The 21,980-nt window shown below is 55.5% G+C and overlaps 7 protein-coding genes across 7 annotated transcripts; 3 read left to right on the top strand and 4 right to left on the bottom strand.

The window, feature by feature from the left end:
- Positions 1-119: 119 nt before the first annotated feature.
- CkaCkLH20_13009 (lipase) lies at positions 120-3,593 on the bottom strand (the record flags this gene model as incomplete). The annotated part of the gene is made up of 1 exon (XM_038895720.1): positions 120-3,593. The coding sequence occupies one exon, from the start codon at positions 3,591-3,593 to the stop codon at positions 120-122; it is 3,474 nt and encodes a 1,157-aa protein (XP_038738985.1).
- Positions 3,594-8,047: 4,454 nt separating this feature from the next.
- Positions 8,048-8,648, top strand: CkaCkLH20_13008 (acetyltransferase; the record flags this gene model as incomplete). Its single annotated transcript, XM_038895719.1, has 2 exons — positions 8,048-8,325; positions 8,405-8,648. 2 exons carry the CDS (start codon positions 8,048-8,050, stop codon positions 8,646-8,648), a joined length of 522 nt encoding a protein of 173 aa, XP_038738984.1.
- A 1,692-nt stretch (positions 8,649-10,340) lies between these two features.
- Positions 10,341-11,752, top strand: CkaCkLH20_13007 (pigment biosynthesis protein ayg1; the record flags this gene model as incomplete). The annotated part of the gene is made up of 4 exons (XM_038895718.1): positions 10,341-10,469; positions 10,525-11,348; positions 11,402-11,534; positions 11,588-11,752. The coding sequence occupies 4 exons, from the start codon at positions 10,341-10,343 to the stop codon at positions 11,750-11,752; spliced, it is 1,251 nt and encodes a 416-aa protein (XP_038738983.1).
- Positions 11,753-11,917: 165 nt separating this feature from the next.
- Positions 11,918-12,780, bottom strand: CkaCkLH20_13006 (2-deoxy-d-gluconate 3-dehydrogenase; the record flags this gene model as incomplete). Its single annotated transcript, XM_038895717.1, has 2 exons — positions 11,918-12,364; positions 12,445-12,780. 2 exons carry the CDS (start codon positions 12,778-12,780, stop codon positions 11,918-11,920), a joined length of 783 nt encoding a protein of 260 aa, XP_038738982.1.
- Positions 12,781-14,853: 2,073 nt separating this feature from the next.
- CkaCkLH20_13005 (sorbitol dehydrogenase) lies at positions 14,854-16,156 on the top strand (the record flags this gene model as incomplete). The annotated part of the gene is made up of 4 exons (XM_038895716.1): positions 14,854-14,910; positions 14,965-15,335; positions 15,392-15,797; positions 15,854-16,156. 4 exons carry the CDS (start codon positions 14,854-14,856, stop codon positions 16,154-16,156), a joined length of 1,137 nt encoding a protein of 378 aa, XP_038738981.1.
- Positions 16,157-16,412: 256 nt separating this feature from the next.
- On the bottom strand, positions 16,413-17,636 carry CkaCkLH20_13004 (aldo/keto reductase; the record flags this gene model as incomplete). Its single annotated transcript, XM_038895715.1, has 6 exons — positions 16,413-16,609; positions 16,666-16,912; positions 16,965-17,098; positions 17,164-17,191; positions 17,252-17,526; positions 17,579-17,636. 6 exons carry the CDS (start codon positions 17,634-17,636, stop codon positions 16,413-16,415), a joined length of 939 nt encoding a protein of 312 aa, XP_038738980.1.
- A 1,033-nt stretch (positions 17,637-18,669) lies between these two features.
- Positions 18,670-20,139, bottom strand: CkaCkLH20_13003 (SNARE domain-containing protein; the record flags this gene model as incomplete). The annotated part of the gene is made up of 7 exons (XM_038895714.1): positions 18,670-18,744; positions 18,885-18,920; positions 18,982-19,031; positions 19,096-19,201; positions 19,264-19,497; positions 19,565-19,839; positions 19,902-20,139. The coding sequence occupies 7 exons, from the start codon at positions 20,137-20,139 to the stop codon at positions 18,670-18,672; spliced, it is 1,014 nt and encodes a 337-aa protein (XP_038738979.1).
- Between the last annotated feature and the right edge of the window lie 1,841 nt (positions 20,140-21,980).

Here is a 21,980-nt window from a genome sequence, read left to right as displayed (position 1 = left end):
CTAGGGGGGTATATGGTGTGTTAGTTTAGCTTGGGTGATTTGTTACCCACGACAAAGGAAACCAAAATGATGATGACGATAACCCGCACGGACGTGTAAATCTCTCACTCCCTCTTTTCTCAAACCGCATCGACAACTCCAAAACGCAGCTTGTTCAGTGCTTCCTCATACTTCGCGGGGCTGTGGTCGATGAGCATGCTTGTGCCGAATCGGACCTCCCTGAACCGAGATTCGACATCCCTCACATACTTCAGGACAATTCTCCGGGCCGGTCGCCCAATATCTTCCTCCCCAGACAAGAGGAACGCGTCACGTCTCAATACACGTGTGCTTTCAACGAGAAAGACTTCTCCGGGCGGAAGGAGCTTCATGCTCATCATGTTGGACCGCAGCGTCGTCAGCGCAGACACGCTCCATTTGTCTTCTTCGGCCGAACTCGACCTGCTGCTGTTTGTGTACCACTTGTCCACTAGGCCGGACTGGAAAGCCTGCCAGATCCGCTGCCTCACCTCGCCCTTTGCCTCGTGGTTGTCGCTCTTGAAAGCGAGGGCGACTGCCTGGAAGTCGTGCAGGACACCCAAGGACAGGAAGGGGACCAAGTCGCTGCCGTGGACAACACTCGTGACGAGGCCCCGTGTCGCCCTGCGCAGGGACGGCGACATGGTTCCCGGCGGTCCGTACGCGTAAACATGGATGGGACGGCCTGACGGCAGGCATATGTGCGTTGTGTCCGTCTCCAGAAAACTGCTGTCCCCTAGAAGACGACGGTGAGGCTCTGATGAAGTGACGAATCCCGTGCCGGTGGACGAGGGCTCTGCAAGCATCGTGCCCAACAGAGCAGTGACGCCGCCGCCCAGTGAATGACCGCAGAGGACCAGGCCATAGTCGCTGAATTCATCCAGAGCCTCCTTCAGCGTGTACAAAACACGACCATCACCCCCGTACAACAAACGGCGGGCAGACGCGTGAATCCCCTTGTGCACCTTGTATGACTTGCCTCGCCAGTACAGGTTATCATAGTCGCAGGCCATGTCCGCCAGGACGTCTTCAAATCCGAGGGTTCCGCGACACGCCAGGACGACTGCTTTGGACTCGTGATCCAAGGAGACGTAGTGGACCAACGGGACACCAGTTCCCGTGGAGCCGGTGGTGTCGGAACCTCCCTGGGGGTCGACGAAGGAAGCGAGGAGGATACTCGTAGCCTCGGATTCGGTATGGTGGGCGAACGAGCGGATTTCGTGGTGGGTGTCGTCCAAGGCCCTCAAGAGAGGCATCTCCTTGGAGATGCCCATGAATTTGAGGAAGTTGGATCCGTATGACGCCGAAGAAAACCGCATGTAACGGGTGACGTTGCGCAGGAGGTGGAAGGCGGGGAAGACTCCGTCGACGGTTCCTGCTCTCCTCAAGGTGTCTATGGCTTGAGAATCCGTGTAGGCACTCTTCTGGTAGTATGAAGACAGCACCAGCGACGTCTGCGAACCTGTTGTCGCAATGCTGTACAGACTCGGCGTGTTCACATGCGAGCGGGCCCTGCGGGATTTCATGGGCGACGAGGGTTTCTGGTCCACAATGTCCCTTTCGGATCTCGACTTGGGTATACCGCCCTGGCCCTGACCGTCCCGGCGACCATAGCCCGGGGAGTGAGGTCGGTATCCGTCAAATGCGTGGAACGAATATGTATCTGTTTGAGAGACCACTGAGTCACGGCGACGCTCATGCACGGAGATGTAGCTAGCCCGAGACGAGCTGCGTGGGACAGGCGAAGGTACGTCGTAGTTGCGGCCTCGCGAGTTGGAGGATGCAGTCGGCCCCATGGCCCTGCTCTGCGACTGACGACTTGGCTGGTTCGTGCTCCGCGTCGTCCGTTCTGGCGGTGTGGGTTTGGGCGTCTGCTTCACTTTCCCGGCCGAGTGCGAGTTTCCGGGACCGGGCCCATCTCGACTGAACAAGTTTGAAATGTTGGACGTGGTCCCCCTTTTCAACGCTTGCCTGATGCCGCCCTTCTTCTCGGTAGTCTTATCGACCGCCTTGCCAGTGGACGCAGACTCGGGTTTGGGCCTCCTGGAAAACGACTTGTTCTCCGAATGAGACGTGACTGTAGTTTCTTGCCGAGGTTTCACGGGCAAGGGCGCAAGGGGTGCACGCTGTCGCTTTTGATTAGGGGCATTCTCGGGGTTCTGCTTGGGGGTAGGGATCTGCGAGGCTCGAGGACTGGTGGATGTCGGCGAGGGAAACCCAGGGCCCGTCTTCGTGCGTCGCGGCGTCGGGTTTGGCGTCGTCTCTTGTGCCGATGCGGAGGGGACACTCCGTGGCGGCGCCGACTTGGGGGGCACTGGCGGAGGAAGCTCGTCGAAGTCGAAGTCCCGGCCGTGATCGTCAGACTCTTCGGTGTCTTCCAGTGATTCCACCTTGCCCGTGTAATGATCCGGCTCTTCGAGGCCTCGGAATGTAGTGCTTCGCTGCTTGCTCTTGTCCACCCGATAAACCACACGATATGTCGGGTTGTCGGCAAGACTGGAGCTTTGGCGCGCCAGTTGATCGTTTTGGTGCTCCGTAGAGGGCAGGACCTCGCGCTCGACGACTTCGACTCCCGGAGGCGGCGTGACAGCGGGAGGCTCAGGGCCTGTGAAGTCGACAGTGATCATCTTGCGCGTCAGCGTCGTCGTGGATATGGAAACGCTCGTGTCCGAGGGTAGAGAACGCATGATCTGGTTCTTGAGGCGGATCTCCGGCATGTCGTCGTCGTCCTCGTCGTCGCTGGTGTCATGGCCTCCGTGACGCTCGATAGCGGCCAAGACGTTGGGGCTGGGCTGCTCACCCGGCATCGACACCAAGATATCCGGACCCTTGCTCTTGTAGCGACCCTTGTGTACGCCGTACAGACTGTCCTCGTGGACATCCACTCGCTCGCCATCGTTGAGCACGACCACGTCCCACACGATCTCTTCGAAACCCAGGCGCCTAGTCTCCTCCTCAAGAAAGCGGCGGCACTTCCGCTGCAGATATGCCAAGGCGCACAAGCCCATGACGAGATCGACAACACCGACGCGCTCGCCCTCGACTCCAGTTGCCGGGTTCTGGAATTCGCGGCGGATCAGAGTGATGATGCTCGCGATGGCACGTGACGAGTCGGTAGAGCCGAAGAACTGGTCGAGAGACGACAGCAAGAGTTGGGATATCTCGGACACGACAGAGAAGGTGGTCCCCGTCATCTGGAAGCCGGTAGTTGTCCAGAAGACGATCTGGGACATGGCATGGTGTAGATGCTCCAAGCTTCTCTCCAAGACGGTCTCGGCATCGGCCCTGGCCAAATCACTGTTGGACCGGGTGAGCATGTCCTTCCCGGCTCTGCTGAGTATACCCTCAAGCAGACCGCGACCCAGCTCTAGACTGGAGAGGGTAGTGAACTTGGCGGCATCGAAGCCGTATGAGCTGAGGAGGGTGCCGACGCGGATAGCAAGACATGTCGAGCGGGTGGCGAGACTGACGGCCTTTGCGATAGGAGCCGGGAGCACAGTACGGCCTTGTTGGGCCTCGAGAGGGACATGGACCAAGTAATGCGAGTTCTCATCCAGCTCGTCGTCTGAATCCATGGTTTCCGGTATCAGTGCCGCTGGCGGCGCCAGTGCAGTTGATGGAGTAGGCGTTGGAGCTCGCATACGGAGGCACGGAGCATCGAGGATAGGCAGGCAGAGACGTCGGGGGTGTGATAGAGTTCCGGGTGTCAAGCTGTCAGGACTGGACGAGATTTCACCAACATATTATACCTGCTCTGCTGCCGCAACTCTGAAAAGGGTAGGTAGGGTAGGTAGGTTTGTTGGGTATCTGAGATGTGTGGCGAGGAAAAGCAAGTGCAAGGCGGAGGAGTAAAAGACAGAGAGAGAAGAGAGAACGACAAGCAGAATGCAGAGCACGAAGGCTGAGGAGGGCCTTCCGTCAAAAGAAGACAGCAGAAGGAACCGAAGAAGTGAAGAAGTGAAGAAGAAGAAGAATCAAAAGAAAGGCGGATTGATGTGAAATGAGGTGAATTGAGGAAAGGGGAGAGACAGGTTGGCGGCCAGTGGCAACAATCAAGCACTCAACAGGCCGAGCGAGAGACAGAGAGAGAGAGAGACGAGAGAGTAGCGCAAAAGAGTAGTAGAAGAGCAGAGCAGGCCAGATTAGGCAAGGTTAAGAAACAAAAAGTAGCACAAGACGTGTTGGGGGTGTCAAATAAGAGTAAGTAAGGTAAGGTACCGGCGCATTTGATGCGAAGGAAGTGAGTGCAAGGAGTGTACCCTGTCCGGGTATGTTTTGGTGTTGGTGTCTGTAACTGTGTAGCAGTCACTTTTTTATTTTTTGTTTTTATTATATTTTATTTTTTCAGCATGGTAGCAGGGAGCAGAAGGAGAGTGTTCTCCGTACCTCCTAAAATGTGTTGACCACAGCGCAGCACAGCACCTCACAGCACAGCACACCCCGGCCCCCTTCTATGATGGCTGGGTTGACGTGTTGAGCCGCTGCATCCCGTCCGAGGTGCCGCGCCAGGGCTCCGACTCCCAACTCCAACTGGACTCCAATAGGAGTAAGTGGGACGTTGGGTGTGGCAGCATGTGATTGCATTCTGTGGGGGATGTTCATGCGCAACGACGGCGGCGAATGCAGTGGTGACGGCGCTGTCGACGGCGTGCTTTTGGTTCTGGGGGGAAATGCCATGGGATGGGACGGGCTGATTGTGCATGTGTAGTACTACTGCCACTTTGGCATGTATATCACCTACTGCGACAACATGCAAAAGATACCTCGTCGCCTACCTACTGTCAAGACCGTGTGGTGCCGTGGGATGAGATGGGATGGATCGAGGCGAGGCACTTGGGGATGGCCTTCGAGTTCGTGATACTCGAGCGCCACTAACATGCCCCTAGTCATTAGGCAAGCCTAAGGTAGGCCTGCTGGAAGTACCATGTAGGTAAGGTATCTTGATTTAGACGCATGGCCGTAACCGTTCGTATCTCGCCCTACCTACCATACATAGTACGTAGTATGGCTATTGGATGGCAAACTCACCACCCATCCGCATCTTCGACCGTTGAACGAACGGTAGAGTCTCTGCTTCTTTGTGTCTGCCGGTTGAAGCAAAGACTTGTTGGAAAGAGGCTCTCTCGTGTGCTCAGATCGCCTCCAAAACGCCTCTCGCCGTTTCTAGCTGGACATTTCCGACTCCAGACTCCAGACTCCAGACCCCAGACTTCAGACTCTGTTGTAAGTCAAGGTGACTCGGGGGGCTCCGGCTGCCCGAAAGTCGTGTTCGTTTTCCAGCTTCACCACGCACAACAGGTCACTCGAGTAAGGCACCAAAGGCTTCACCTTCAGCACACCTGATCTGATCGTCTTGTTCCCAAACAACTTAGCGAGCCGACATTCCAGCCGTGTGGCGGGGCTATCCACGGAGGAATAGTCCCGGGTATTCTGTACTGGTACGCCGAAAAGTCGTCAGTCGCGCAGTGTCATTCGTCACCTCGTATCTTTCTCGTGCCTAAGAGATACATAGTGCTCTGTACGGTAAAGGAGTAAATGCGCGTGGCTGCCATCCAAACAGTCGAGTAAACACAAGGACCGAACGAGTGAGTCTGGAGGGGCAATTCACGCTAGAACACAAGCTGAAACTGTGGCATTCCACGCGGTCGGAATGCTGCGACTGCGCCGTAGAGCATGCCTACGTAGGTAGTAGCATGTTGGTCGCCTTATCACTGGCACGGACAGCTCGGGATCGGATCCCCCTTTTCCCTGTACCTTGGATGTCATTCCCCAGGCTCGCATCTTCTTGTTTTGTTTCCTTGCCTTGCCTTGTCTCTGGACTCATTACTCTGGCCTTATCTTTTGTCATCTGTGCGGCTCCTCAACTCGTTGATTGCAGTACCCGCCCTTATGCCATCTAAGATTCCTCCGCGTGGCTGTTCACTCTGGCTGTAGTACATGGCAATTCATGTGAACGAACTACTTGCCTCTCAGCCCTAGGTTTGCAGACACACGGCCCTCTGGAAAACAACATCGTCAAGAGTCCGAGATCGAAACCGCCCCGCCACGAGAAGCCACAAGTCTTGTTGAAGAAAAGGGGACGCGGGATGAAGGTCATTGCGCTATTCCGCTCGGCTCTCTCGCCACGATTCCATCGTCTTCTTCCCCGCCGAGTTATTCTTCTCGGTCGTTCCCTACGCCTTCTTCAACTACACAGAGTAAGGGAAAGTTGACGAGGACGGCAATTGACTTTGCGTGGTAGAGCCGGCCAGCAAAGCGCCATAACCCAGACCTTTCTTTCATGGGAATTCAGCCGTCATCCCGTTCACTCCGTAATTTGTTCAAACACATTTTGCTCTCTTGACCATTTTGCCCTCTTAGTTGTGCGAGTTGGAGTCTTGTTGAGCGTCTGTCAAAGGTGTGGTTTTCTGGCCAACGGGATCGACAGGTCCGCTACCGAAACGTCACTGACATGCAGGCACACACGAACAAGGTTGGAAATCGCCTCGGCTGAGGTACGGACCTTGACATGTCTACATGCTACCTTGCAGTCGATTGCCGTGGGGGCTTACTCTCCGAGGTCTTCGGCATGATGAGCTGGCAAAGATAGGCGCATCCAATGACTGCTGGCAATACCTGCATCACTAAATCTCTTGTGCTGTGTAGATTTCACTTCGGCGGAACTACCGATACAAGGTCCGAACCACCATGATACTTATTGACAGAATGGGAGTTCTTCTGGCTGTTTTGATGTCTCCACGCCTGAAAGATGGAGAGGATTGACGCTCCCCCAGGGAAGGAAGGTATCCGTACTATTGCTATGAATAGACGCACGAGAAACAAGCAGCAAGATCATCCCGTGTGGATGGATACTACACTGACTTGCTGGGCCCCTTTTCACTCCTGCAGCTTGGGAATAAGCACAGCCAATGGGGCGCCACCTATTCCCGTCATGCAGAGGCTGAGCAGTTCAAGAGAAGCTCCAGCTGCCCGCTTGGAAGTGGCACCTTGTTCTCGCAGGCAGTCTTACGCAGCGTGGTGACGAGGTGGTGACCTGCAGGCTGCAGCAGGGGCTTCAAGCCGTGAGATGGGATGCTCTTCAGGCTTGAGAAATAGGTAGGTAGGGTGAGGATGAGGATGAGGATGAGTGTGCAAAGGTGAAGCCACAGATTAATCTCAATCCCAAGCTCAAGATTGAATGAGTGTCCCTACTCAACTCCTGAACAAGCTTTACTGAGCTGTTTGCGGATGTTGTCAGGACCACCCCACGTCGTCAAGACGTCCATTCCGTCGTCAATGATGACGGCAGGGGCTGGTGAGTGAGAGTGAGATGCCCGGAGAGTGAGACTGAGTGACGGGCACAGGGCACAGGGCACAGGGGTGCGTGGGGGGAAAGCAAGGAGGGCACCTCACATCAGATCCAGGCACAACCTAGGGTCCAGGGCAGCATGTCAGCGCCCCCCAGTCCTTGATGGCCCTCCGCCTACCGTCACCGTCACCTTGGCTGGTGTAGATCTGTGATGGGTGCCAATTGCCCACCTCCAGTGAGATTATTGGGGGAGCATTTGTTTATAGCGTGTACGAAGATACCTATTCGTGGGCAGGTAGGGAGAAAGGTGGCATCCATCGCCTAGTCCGGCGGATACGAAATAGGTAGGTAGCGACGTCTGCAAACATCGTGTTGTCCACCTCGGGCAGTGTCAATAAACCACAGCAACTCCCCGTATCTCCTCTCCACCTCTTCTTTCCTCTGCTTCTTCCACTTCAATCCCGTCCATCTTCTCCTCGCCATCCTGTTCTCCGACACCCCGACATCTCTAATCTTCACCGCTTCGCTGTCTTGCCTCGCGGCCGAACCCAACAACGCCTCCTCTTCGTCTTCGATCCCCCCAACGAAAAGCGTCACCGCTCAATTGGTTCAAGAATCCTCAACTTGCATCGGTCGGCTTCGATTTCGATTTCGATCTCGATCCGACTCCCTCCAACCGCCGTCAAGGCCGAACAACCTCTCACCGCCGAACGAACCTCGCTCTCCCACCCAGTGATCGCAATGGCTGAAGCGGGCCTCTTCTCCGACGACCTCATCTCTCCCACAGTCGCCTCCTCTCTCCCCGAAGGCTACGTCGTTCGCTCCCTCCGCCTGTCCGACCAAAAGGGCTTCCTCGACTGCCTGCGCGTCCTGACTACCGTCGGCGAGATTTCCGAGCCGCAGTTCGCCGAGCGTTACAACTGGCTGGCCAAGAGCGATGGATATTACATTCTCGTCATCGAGGACACGAGCAGGAAAATGGTTGTCGGAACCGGTGCCTTGATCGTCGAGCGCAAGTTGTGAGTTGCGGCCAGTCTCGCAGCTTGATTTCTTACCGCGGGGAATTTATGCTGACCACCTCCTTTTCCCCCAATGCAGTATCCACAGCCTGGGCCTCGTCGGGCACATTGAGGACATCGCCGTGGCAAAGGACCAACAGGGCAAGAAGCTCGGTCTGCGCATCATCCAGGCTCTCGACTACATCGCCGCGAAGGTCGGATGCTACAAGAGCATTCTCGACTGCAGTGAGGCCAACGAAGGCTTCTACGTCAAGTGCGGCTTCAGGAGAGCCGGCCTGGAGATGGCACACTACTATGAGGGAGACAAGAGTAAGGCCCAGTAGCCTGTTCCTGTTGCTTTTCCCCGTTGTCAACGCGGGTCGCCCTTATCGTCTCGCTTCGTGTCGGGCATTCTTCCGCCTCGACTCGATTCGACTCGACTCGACGCGAAATCCTGGCCCAGTTTGACTCTTTTCGGTGTTGTACTAGACAGACTTGGATTGCATCGGTGACTGCTGATGTTGGGTACCTGCAGGACTGAAGCTCTAGACCAGCTAGACCAGACGAGCCCCCACTTCGCTCCGGTAGACGACGAGGCCAAGATATAAGAACAAAAGAAAAATAGAAACGATCAATCCCGCCATATGTCCGTACCTTGTTTTTTACCTACTCTCCACCAGCGGCACTCGGGGAGGTGCTTGGTCGTCACCGAAACATGGCACCGAAGCATGGCCCCAAAACACGGCCTTTGCCGCCTCGACCGTTACCTCGTCTGCCTGTTGTCCTGGCGTCTGTCGAAGCTGTCTGTGGCTTTCCCGCTGCCTCACACAGCCTCACTTCAGCTCACAGTACCGACAAGTGGTGTCGTTCAGCCGTCATCGTAATATGCAGTAAGACCACTGCTGACTCTTGTCTGCGTCCCAGTGGCTGGCAACCCGTGACAGCATTAGGCGCCGCCAAGGAGGAGCCCGGCACCGTCCCGAGAACCCAAGGGTCTAGCCGTTGTGTCCGTGACAACCGGTCGGAGCGTCCGCCAGTGAATCGCGGATTGTCGAGGAGTGCTCTGCCCCGCGTTTCACATGCCATGAATCAAGACGAGTTCTCTCCAAACATGCTGCGTAGGGCACATTGCGTGTGGTCTTCAGACGCTGCTGGTTTAGCTGGGCGTGGTCTCCGATTTCAGCGCTTTCTTTTTGTGACTTGGGCAACAATATCTTTGAGAGTACGTTACGGGGAAGGCCGAAAAGGACAAAGGAGGCCCAACTCCGGATCCGGTAGAGAAACATATGGCACACAAGTCCGGGCATTGTCCGCCATCCTCGAGGGATTCTCGGAGCTCCCCTTGTTCCCTGGACCTCGAGACTCTGACGTACCCTTCCTTTCAGCTCTCACAAACTGTCAGAGTCAGGCCAGACGCGCCTCTCGGATCTTAACATTTGTGGCCAAAGCGCCGCTCGTCGCATATGTGCTGACGGAACTGATCCTGATCATTGCGCCGTCCGTCCCGTTCGTATAAGACGGCGGCACTGCGGCGTCCCCTTTTCTTAGATGCAGTTCCTGCGTCTCACGATCGGACAACGGATATCCCCAACCACCAGAGTCCGACAAAAGCCACCACGAAAGTATATCAACTCCTGCAAGTCCACCCCTTAAACTCCGAGCGCGCGTTGATTGGATCCCCGAAAACGCGACTGCAGATCGGCACGTAGTGTGTATAAATTAGCTCTTTAGCCCGTCTGCTTTTAGTTTCCTTTTCCGCCATGATTGAGGACTTGCATTGTGCCATCGCTCGCGTGCGAATTGCTTCCCTTCAGTCAGAGTAAGTCGATCATTATCCACACTGCCGTAGATTCCCGCCGACGTAATCGGGTGCCCGTCCACAAGCTCACACCTACGCAGAGTCATTAATAGATCAGCTACCCGTGAGGTTGTACGTCGCCGAAGCAACAAAGTGAAGCCCATATTCCTTGCCAAGGGCCGACCTCCGTTGTTTACGAAACAGAGAACCGTCCGCGTCATATCCTGAATCATTCATCATGGCGCCGCACAAGCTTCCGGAGCAGGATGGCAAGCGGCAATGGGCGATGGGCACCGAGGCCTTTGAGCGCAAGATGCCCCATCACCAGGGAATCAAGGCTCTCTGGGAGACCAAGTGGAAATTTCCGGTATGTCGGAGACAAACTCTTCTTTCAGAGAGTTCAAATACTGAATGTTCGGTAGTGCACCAAGAGTGTGTACCCCTTCCACGACGGCCAGTACGAGGATTTCGAGCCCATTTTCGAACACCTGATCAAGAACAACATCAACGATGGGACCTCGACCGCGTACACCGAAGCCTTCTTCCCCATCGCCGAGGCCCTGACTGCGAAGGGCGACAAGCAAATGTCGTCCGGAAACAAGGAAGAGGCCAGCGCCCTGTACCTCCGCGCATGCACCGTGTACCGCATCGCTCGATTCCCCTACATCACGGCGTATCCCGAGGTCAGTTGCCCAGTCAAGTGGAAGGCGTGGGAGGCACAGAAGGAGGTGTACCTGAAGGCGGCGCAGTCGTGGGACTGCCCCATCAACGACATGGCTATTCCGCACAAGCACGCCAAGGGCGGCGACCGCAAGTCGATCCCGGCCTATGTCAGGGTGCCCCACGGAGCGTCCAAGAGCAACCCCAGCCCGGTGGTGCTCCTGATGACCGGCCTTGACGGATACCGTCCCGACAACACGGTCCGTTCTGACGAGTTCCTGGCCCGCGGATGGGGCAGCGTCATCGTCGAGATCCCCGGAACCGCCGACTGTCCCGCCGACTCGGCCGACCCGGAGAGCCCCGATCGTCTGTGGAGCAGCGTCCTCGACTGGATGGCCGCCGACGGCCGGTTCAACATGGACCGCGTCATGGTCTGGGGTCTCAGCTCCGGAGGTTACTACGCCATTCGCATTGCGCACACCCACAAGGACCGTTTGATCGGTTCCATCGCGCAGGGAGCCGGATGCCATTACTTCTTCGACCAAGAGTGGCTGGAGAAGGCCGACGGCCACGAGTACCCGTTCCTGTAAGTCAATCCTCCTGTTGCAGAATGGGTATGCCGATGCTAACAACACCAAGTTTGACCCCGGCAATGGCGATGAAGCACGGCTACAAGTCGGTTGATGAATACAAGGCAGGTGTCCAGAAGAAGTTCTCCTTGCTCGAGACTGGCATCATCGAGAAGCCGTCCACCCGCTTGCTATTGATCAACGTAAGTCAAATGCCAAGAACCCAAACAGAAGCGATGACAACTGACCAATACAGGGCACCCTGGATGGACTGATGCCCATTGAGGATTCGATGATGTTGTTCGAGTATGGTACGCCTAAAGAGGGCAGGTTCTTCTCGGGAGCATTGCACATGGGCTATCCCATGGCGAACGCGTCCGTCTATCCGTGGATGGAGAGCGTCATGGCTAGCAAGGCTTGAGCATCTTAGAGATGTATCGGTAGTAGTAATCATCAGTCAACCTTTCAAACCAGACATCACGAGTGAACGAGATGACAATCAGCCCAAGTGATGCTGGAATATCTTTCTTTTTTGATTTTTTTTTGCTGCTTTAGGGACGTTTTCTCACAGAAACCACCGCAATGCTTACCGACCCATCCAGCCGCCGTCAACGACCAAGACGTGACCACTCACGTAGCCACTCGCCCTGCTAGCCAAGTACACCGAGGTGCCCTTGAAGTCTTCCGGCGTGCCCCAGCGGCCGGCGGGGATACGGGCGCTGATGCTGGCAAGCCTTTCCTTGTCGTTCAGAAGCGCCGTGTTCATCTCGGTCTCGATGTAGCCGGGGGCGATGGCGTTGACGGTGATGCCCTTGGAGGTCCACTCGTTGGCGAAACTCTTGGTCAGCTGGGCGACAGCACCCTTGGAGGCAGCGTAGGCGGGGACTGTGAAGCCACCCTGGAAAGAGAGCAGAGAGGCGTAGTTGATGACGCTGCCCCTGCGGCCGGTGACGGGGGAGGGCTCGAGGGTGAGCATATGCGCGCCGACGTCGCGGGTGATGGTGAAGACGGAGTTGAGGTTGACTTGGATAACCTAGGTGCCATGTTGTCAGCTCACACCGGCGCGCATTCAATTCACCAGAGCCGAGAGCAGGGAGAGAACAATTCACTAACCGCGTTGAAGTCGTCATCGGGGAACTTCTCGCACGGGTGACGCTTCTGGATGCCGGCGCAGTTGACGAGGATACGGATCTCGTGACCGTCCTTCAGGACCTTGGGAACGAGGGCGGCGACACTCTCCTGGGAGCTGAGGTCGGCGGTGTAGATCTGGGCTTTGCGACCCAGCTTCAGAATGGCGTCTCTTGTGGAAGGGTTGGACTCGTCGCGCTGGACCAAGAGGACGTCGGCGCCGGCCTCGGCGAGGCCAATGGCTACGGCGGCGCCGATGCCGCGGGTGCCACCGGTGACGAGAGCGGTCTGGCCCTCGAGGGAGAAGAAGGGTGAGGCCATGTTGAGGTTGGTAGGCGAATTGAGGGTATCACGAAGAGATGGGTAGTGGTGGGGAAGGGAGAAGGAAGAATCAAATGGTCACGACGAGGGGTTTTTGAAAGAAGGGAGGTTCTGCGCTGCGCAACCTTGTTGGAAGAAGAATGAGACGGACGCCAGTTTATTGGACGAGGTCTGTCTGGGAGGGAGCTGAGTCGCAATGCTGAATTGTTGTGCAGGGTAGGAAAGGTAAGGTATCGTAGAGCTTGGATGAGCTTGTGACGACTTCTTGGGGTAGAAACCTGGGGCCCGGAGCTTCACTTCTCTCTTGATTGGGCCATTCTCGTTTACCGAGCCATCGCCGGTGGAAGCACGTCTTTTTCCCCGATGCAACGGATTCGCGAGACATTTATCTCTGGCACAGGCTGGAAAGTGACGGATTAGTTGCCGTGGCCGTGGCCGTGGCCATGGACGCGGTGTCATAACCCGCGGGGCAATTGGCGGCGAGTGTCACGATTCAAACGGCGCGAGTGCGGGGCATTTTTGGTGAAAGGTAAGGTATTCGGTACCTCGAATTGCCTGCTACTAACTCGTAAGTGAAATGAGGAGTTTACCCCTCAGCTGCAGGGATTCATGCCGTCTCCAACCGTCCTGTATTTACTTTTGTGCTGTGACGTCGTTTTCGCAATGCTCTGGGAATACGTAGAGCTTCTTCCAATTTGGTGGGTTAAACTACTTCCATTACTATTTGTTGATCACGAATACAGAAAAAGATGATTTCAAACGCAACATCGCAGGTCACTCGGCTCTTGTTCATGTCGGGGTCCTGGAAGTATTCTTTTCCAGCTGCTTCTCGTTGCATTGACCCGGCCCAGTATCAAGTGAAGCCAACCCCCACGTAAGAAATGTCCAAGTGGGATTGGCTGGTCTTCTCCCCGCATATCGGAGCTTCCATTGTAAATAGAAACATGGGGAGAAAAGAATTCAACAAGCAACTTTCGGTCATGATCCGGTCTTTGTTGGAGACAACACATTGCTTTCTGAACTGGCCTGGCCTTCAGGACGACAAAAACAAGAAGCCGAGTCTGTTGCGAATCACCGACGCCCTGATTATCATCGTCATCAACCCCAGATGAGATAAAACCCAGTGTGCTATGATGAGGTAGGCAATGTCAAACTTCCCCAGAGCCCCGCCAAGCCTTAGGACATAATTGCCGTCTTTGGTCTCCGCGGCCATTTTGTCCAGGTCAAGCGTCTCCGTCAAAAACATCAGAGTCGGCGGGCATTGCCTGGAACGGATCGGAACACAGCTTGGGGGTCAGAACCCACGAATGTCATTCCTCCACACCAGAGTACTTACCCCTCCTCCTCAACCAGAGGAACCATCATGTACCTACCCCTCCATCGTCACGATAATACGGCCAACACCTGCGATTGCCCCTCTTCTCGCAGCCTCTTCCTCGTCTTGCTTCCGGACAGAATGCCGAGCCATTCACCAAGCGCATCCAGCTCGTTTTGACCGAGTTCCTTAGCTCCACAACTCCATACGAACCATTTGCTGTGTGCTGTCTTGTCTTGAATAGCCGTCCGGTGTCGTTGTACTCGGTACCTGCGACTGATGCTGCGCTCCCCAACGTCTGTAGCTCGTGGACGATTCCAGTTTGAATCGGCGAGAGCGAGGTACTTGTACTCAAACTTCAAAACGACTCGGCCTCAGAATCCCGTACCTTGCTTCATCCTCGGCCTTCTTTTCCCCCACCGACCACTGACTTGAATCCCCAGCCTGTCTACCGCAGTAGTCTCTTAACCCGCATTTCCGCCGTCGACGTCCAATCATCCCTGTTGTCGTGTCGCTCCTCATCCATCGTGTTATCCGATCCGTCGATATCGGACCTGTCGCCGTGCCTCAGTATCCCACTTCCTCACCTCGGCTTTCTAGCAATTCTCTTTGATAATTGTCCCCGCTGCCCACTCGCTTCTGGTCTTCCGAGAGGCCCTAGAACCGCTTTCCTACCATCGCGATAACATCGTGTGATAGTCTCTCTGTTGAGTTGAATCGCCTCCACATCACCATCGTCGCATACGAACGCAGTCACCATGTCGAGCGTTCAAGTCCAGACCTCCGTCCTGCACGGCGCCAAGGACCTCAAGATTGTCAGCCTGCCTTTCGCCCAGCCCAGCCCCCATTGCGTATTCTAACCTGCGCAGGAAGAGAGAGCTTTGCCCGCTCTTGCGCCTGGCGAAATCCAGGTCGCCGTCAAGGCCACTGGACTCTGCGGTTCCGACCTGCACTACTACAACCACTTCCGCAATGGAGACATCCTCGTCAAGGAGCCCCTGACCCTCGGCCACGAATCCAGCGGCGTCGTCACTGCTGTTGCCCCAGACGTGACGAACCTTGCCGTGGGAGACCACGTCGCCCTCGAGGTCGGCCAGCCCTGCGAAGCTTGCGATCTTTGCGCTGCTGGCAGGTATAACATCTGCAAAGGCATGAAGTTCCGCAGCTCTGCGAAGGCTTTCCCCCACGCCCAGGGAACCCTCCAGGAACTCGTCAACCACCCCGCCAAATGGTGCCACAAGTAAGCCGTGATGCTTCTTGCTCTGGCGTTCCGCAGGCTGACATGACGATGCGCAGGCTCCCGCAAGAGGTCTCCCTCGAATTCGGCGCCCTCGCCGAGCCCCTCTCCGTCGCAATGCACGCCAGGGATCGCGGAAACGTCCCCAGCGGCTCGACCGTCCTCGTCTTCGGCGCCGGCGCCGTCGGTCTGCTCTGCGCCGCCGTCAGCAAGTCCGACCAGCAAAAGGTTGTCATTGCCGATATCCAAGAAGACCGCGTCAAGTTTGCCCTTGACAACGGCTTCGCCGATGCCGGTGTCGTAGTGCCTGCGAAGCGCCCTCAGACGATCGAGGACAAGCTGGCCTACGCCCAAGACGTGGCAGAGCTGGTCAAGGCCGCCAAGATTGACGGCCAGGAGGTTGGCGAGGTGAACGCGACTTACGAGTGCACGGGTGTCGAGACCTGCATGCAAACTTCCATCTACGTGAGTTTACGGCGCTCCCGAATCAGCCGGGCTTCTTCTGACTTGAGAACTTTTAGGCCACTCGACCCGGTGGAAAGATCCTCATCATCGGCATGGGAACCCCGATCCAGACTCTCCCCATTTCCGCCGCGGCTTTGCGCGAAGTCGACTTTGTCGGTGTTTTCCGCTACGCCAACACATACCCCAAGGCCATCAACCTGATTGCGACGAAGCCCAAGGGCCTGCCAGCGCTAGAGAAGCTCTTCACGCATCGTTACAAGGGTCTGAGCACGATCAAGGATGCGTTTGATATGGCGGCCAAGGTGAAGGATGAGAGTGGAAACCTGGTGTTGAAGGTTCTTGTGGATACCTCGAATTAGAATGTGAAAATAAAATAATACGTTGGAGTTACTCATTACTTGTGGACTTGACTGCTTCATTTGCGACAATCATGTAAGTGGTGACGGAATCACCTTGTAATCCGCACCGACACCGCAACGGATACTGAAACTTGGTCAACAGCAGCTTTATGCGTATCGACTCATTTCGGACATGAAAATTCCAATTGTCAATTGGGATTCCGGTCGCTGTAAATCATTCTATTCATTCATTTTCTATTCAGATCATGATCAACACCTAAGACTTGTCCGGGAAGCCAAAGTCGATGCCGAATGGCGGGTAGACGTAGCGCTTGAGCTCCTTCTTGGCCGTCAGGTCGTCCGAGTAGGCACGGAGCTCTTTAAGGTCCTCGTCGTCAAGCTTCACAATCTCCAGGTTGGCCTTGATGCGCTCGGGGGTGACGGACTTGGCGATGACGGTGCTGCCGCGGGCAACTGTGAAAACACGCAACATTAGCAACCATCCAGTCAACAATGGCAGATCAACATACCGTGGTAGCTAAGGAGGACGGTGGAGGCGCTGACGCCGCGCTTCTCGGCGATCTTGACGACGGGCGCGGCGCTCAGGAGGGGACCGCCGGTAGAGCCGAGAGGGCTGTAGGCCATGATGTGGATGCCCTTCTCCTTGCAGAAGTCGACAATCTCCTGCTGGGGCAGGCTGGGGTGGTTCTCGATTTGGTTGACGGCGGGGACGACCTTGGCCTGGGGGAGGAGCTCCTCGAGGTACTTCACGCTGTACTGTCGTAGTTGTTAGCATTTGTTGGCTCATCTCATGTCAAGAAAGACTCACGTTGCAGACACCAATGGAGCGGACCTTTTCGGTGTCAAGGAGCTTCTCCATGGACTTCCAGGTGTCAACGTGGGAGTGGCTGTGAAGGATGTCACGGCTGCCATCGGGCTTGGTGGGGAATCTATCGTGGTTTCCTGGGAGAGAGAATCAGGTCAGTGAAATGCCTCGAGAATCAGATGGTGAGAGAGCTAGAACATACCCTCGGGGTTCATGGCAACAGGCCAGTGCTGGTCTCAATGTCAGCTTTCAAAGTCCCAGAAAAACTCATCCGAGGGTCCTGAACATACAACCAGGAACAGGTCGACGTAGTCAAGACCCAAGCTCTTCAAGCTCTTATCGAGTCCGAGCTTGACTCTCTCATCACTGGTGGTATAGGTGGCCCACAGCTTGGTGACGACGTAAATGTCCTCGCGCTTGACACCGCTGGCAAAGGCCTCCTTGAGACCCTGGCCGACCTCGTCTTCGTTGGCGTAGCAGTAAGCGCCGTCAATGGCCTTGTAACCAATCTTGAGGGAGTACGAGACGGCCTCCTGGACCTGACCGGGGGCGGACTGCCAGGTGCCTTGAAATAATTAGCCATTGGGAGCGCAATCGGAGTCGACAATGTTTCTTACCGAGGGCGACGGCAGGGATCTCGTATCCCGAGTTGAGCTTGAAAGTCTGCGAGGCCATTTCTAGAGCTGTGGACGACAGAGAACGGTGTCTTGGATATCGAGGGTATCGCGAGAGGTTTGCGACTGAAAGGCGGGGGCGGGGTAATTTGTATAGGAGATTTCTACTGTTGGAGAGCACAAAACAGAGCATGCAATAACAACGACGAAAAGGGAAGAAACACTCGGGTTAAAGTCAATGGGGAGATGAGACGTCACTCTTCCAAGTCATGAGTGGGTGCGTGCTCTCGGTATATATATCGCCAACACGCCGAAAGAGAGAATAGACTATCAGGGCTATGTGTCGCGATGTATGGCCACGGCCGGGTAAATGCTCGACACATGTTCGGTCACTATTTCCTCGCACCCCTCCCTCGCCCGCATCTTCTCAGGCAACGGACCGCGATTTGCGTGTCACCCTCGGGCTAGGATGATACCGCCACCGACCGGGCTCAGCTACTCCAGCAACTCTCTGCTTCGTGTGGATTTCCCCGGTTTGTCAAGTCTGGCGTATGGATCCCCCCCCCTCATCGTCGGTGGGCCGTGTGAGTTCCATTCATGGATAATTCGTTGGTCATCGGAGCAGGTCTCGGGCGTTGTTGGGCCGAGTCATGAAGAAAAGGGGCCCGCTATTTGGAGTTACAACACGACGTGGACTGTGAAAGAGACGGGAAGTCCAGTCGTCCACCCGTCTCTGCGGCGGCCGATTTCCGGCGGCCGTCCGTCGTGAGTTGCCGGTTTTTTTCTGCAGCCTGCTTTGCTGGGCGCTCCAGTACGGGCAAAGCCTCCGGGACCAAGCCCGACTAAACGATCCAAGCCGAACTGAGTAAGTCTGTCATGTACTCTGTACCTCGCCTGTGTGGAAATCATCTCACCCCCCTCCCCCACGATCACCACGGCTGGCTCCAAACACACGTAACACGAGGCTGCCAGGTCAAGGCACCCACCGCAAGGCATGTCTACTGACACACATTAACTGGCTGGCTAGCGTACTTCTTCGCCGAAGGTAACCTCTTTGGTGATTAATAGATCTAATGTTATGCAAGGAAGAAGCTCTATAGCTGCGCCGTGCCGTCGTCCCCAATGTCCATGTCAATGTCATCGTACAGCTGGCGGTATCCGTTTCCGCTCTGGTATTACAGAAGCCAACGCCCATTTCCATTTTAACTCCCCGGACCACCGTCCGTATTCCTCCCTTAACCGGCAACGAGGACCCAAAGTCTGCGAGAAGGGTCAGTAAGTAAACCCGTACTGCTGCGAGATTGGTAACGTACAGAAAGAAGATCATGAGCACACCAAACATTTTCTGGTTTTCTAGTCAGCATAATCGGCCTCAATGTGTCACGGACAAGACGGGGTTGACATACGGCAATGAGCCACCTGTTGCTGGACACACGGCCCCAATACTTGAGCAGTTCTGTATCTTGGGTCAGACATGGCCGTATCGCACACGATTCCTCGCGGCCGTTGTAGCCACTTACCTCGTTGCGCCCCCTGGACGTTGTCAACAACATCTTCCGTGTTCGCGTCAATACGCTGGATCATCTCGCTTTGCTCCGATACCATGGTGGCCAGCTGCCCGAAGATCTGTGGTGTTGTGTGAGTCTGGCTTGGCCACGCAGAACGAGATGGAAATCGTGCAAACTTACAGATCCGAGCTCCGCAATTGTAGATTCGATACTCTCGATCGCCGCACCTCTCTCCTGGATATACGTGTTTTGCGGCTGCGCCTCTTCCATGAGCAGAAGTTGCTGGTCGCCGGGAGGATTCAGCGAGAGAAGATCGGCTCCGGGAGACGGTGTTCCCCGGTGCGGCGTGCCGTAAAGTGGCGACGCCGACTGCTGCAGAGGCGGTTGCGCATGTTGTGAGACGCTGGAAATGAACTACAAAAACCCTCTACGTTAGCGCAAACACGTATATGGAACGTATCGGAGGGTGTTGGAAACGCACGTTGTCCGTTCTTGACCTGGAGGCCTGGATGTTCTTGGTCCTCTCCTCCAGCACGTCCTTGAAGTTAGCCGACACGTCCGTCAGCTTGCCCTGGAGCATGAAGACGACGTTCTTGTTGTGCTCTCCCTCTTGATCAGCCTTGGGATGTTGTTGCCGGGTCAGGACTTGCAGGTTGCCAATCTGCTGGTTGAGGGAGCTCAAGTCCTGCTTAATGATGTAGGTGAGCTCGTTGATTTCGACCGGCCTGTCATCGAAGAGAGTTCTGCGCCTGGCCACTGTGAGAAGCACCGTCAGCGTCAAGTTGCGCGATTCCAATACGGTGCAGGTAAGTGCATACACGTCGCCAGCTTCTCCAGCTTGCCCATGGTGGCCGAGATGCCCCTCCCAATCTGTGCGGCCTGGCGCGCAAACTCGGATCGTCTCGGCCTGGAGTCGCCGTCGGCGGCAGCCTTCTGGGAGTCGGTCAAAAGGGATCGTCGTTGAGCGCCGACTTTGTTGGCGGCCTGGCGACGTTGGGCTTGGGCGAGGACCGACTGGAACTCGGAGGTTCGATCCTGTATCGATGCGACCGCCATGGTGAATGTTGCGTTCGGGTACGGGTCGTTTTGGCGACAGGAACCAGGAGGAGGCGACCAGCGCGTATTACTTCGTCGACGTCCTTGATGCGAGGGGGCTGATAATCGGTCGTCGCGATAGAAGAAGAATCGTGGTGGATAGGCGCTCAGGGACGGGAAATTAGCTAGGCAGGAGGTGCGAAAGACGAATGCTGTAGTTGTACAAGGCGATGCGATGCGATGTGATGTAATGTGTGAAGCAAGGCTGCCAATGGTCGTTATCGCGGCTGGATCGGTCTAAGTGGATATCAACGTAAAGTTGTGAAAGGTAGAATACCACGCACGCAAGCTGCTGTTGATGCCGTCCTTCAATGTTCCGGAGCGTCGCAGGAAGCCAGAGAGACCAGAGGCCAGAGTCCGGGCAGAGAGGTCGGGGTGACGGGGCCAGGGTGTCCGATCCATCCGTCAACGTGGTTTTTTGTTTCGGAACGAGACCTGGAGCCTGGACTGCAGAGCGTAATTAGAGCACAAAAGGGTCACAGGCTGAGTGTGTGTGGCTCGTACCGCGGTCGAATAATCCAAGATTAATTTGTTAGTGTTGAATTAACGCGGCACCGCCACATCTAAAAATGGCTGCACAGACCGAAGTGATCCACATTTGAGATGAACAGTTGGAGACCGTTCTGATTACGTAAGATACCTAGGACAGGAAGTACCTAAGGTACCTTGGATTTCTTCACTTTCTCTTCGTAAGTAAGGTAGACCGTTGAGTCGATATCTACCATTATTCCTACAAGACACTACTGGAAATCGGCATCAGCAAAGAAAGAAACCACACCTACTCTAAAAGCAGCGTTGAGGAATGGGAACACATCAACTTCAGCTCTTGACACAACAGGGAGAGATGCATGTAAGACGGGGGCCAAAACGAAACGAGTACAAATCACAGGCACTCCCACAACCGTTGAACAGACGATTCATCTGACGGTGACAAGAGTTTCTGCCTTCGTCTGTGTATCTCTAATATCTTTAGGAAGGATACGGAAAATCCATAATGGCAATGTCGAAAGCCCTACGGAATGACGCTGATGATGGCTTAACTGCGTGTTCTATTGACATGCTCGCTCGTCGCAATACTCCCTACAATGCCGTTTTGACTTACCTGACATTGGCATTGGCATGCATATCCCGCGCTTCCGCCCTCACAGATCACACATCCACACACACAGACAGGCGGGTAGGCACCACATCACAATGATCACAATGCTTCCCACCCCTGCCATTCTGCACTGCGTAGCATTCGACTGCCTGCGTATCCTGCTGGGTGGGCAGCATTCTCGACGTTCCATTGGAAAACAGCCCACGTCGATCCCCTCTTTTCAACACGGCCAACGGCTCCATCCCTCCAACGACCTGAGTACTTGTTCACCACACATTCGCTGCAGAGTGACATCGAGTAGTACTGACACAAGGATATCCCAGCACAGAGTGAGAGAATGTGCAGCCCAGCCCAGCTGAGAGGCCGTCCCGCCCGCCAGCCTCTGCCTTGGGCGTTTCCTGACGGGGAATGGTCTTGGACTTGGACTTTCGGCTGGTCTTGTTGGTGAGATTGATGAGTCCGCTCCAAGCCACCTTCCCCAAGCCCCCAAATTATCATCCCGTCTTTTGGTCTCTTCGGTATCCATCTCCAGCAAAAGTTGTGGCCGGGCAGACTGCCAATCTACACCTTCATCGCCGAGCCACGGCTCCAAACAACTTACTTTACGGTACCGTCCGAACCCACGGTGCTGGACTCTTCTGTGATTGTTCTGAATCTCTCGTCTTCTTGGTACCATTCGAGGCGCCCTATTCCGCGCTTCCTG

The sequence above is a fragment of the Colletotrichum karsti genome, assembly GCF_011947395.1.
Source record: "Colletotrichum karsti strain CkLH20 chromosome Unknown Scaffold69, whole genome shotgun sequence".
Lineage (NCBI taxonomy): Eukaryota > Fungi > Ascomycota > Sordariomycetes > Glomerellales > Glomerellaceae > Colletotrichum > Colletotrichum karsti.
The sequence above is the reverse complement of the archived record's forward strand: the minus strand, read 5'-3'. Positions and strand labels throughout refer to the sequence as shown.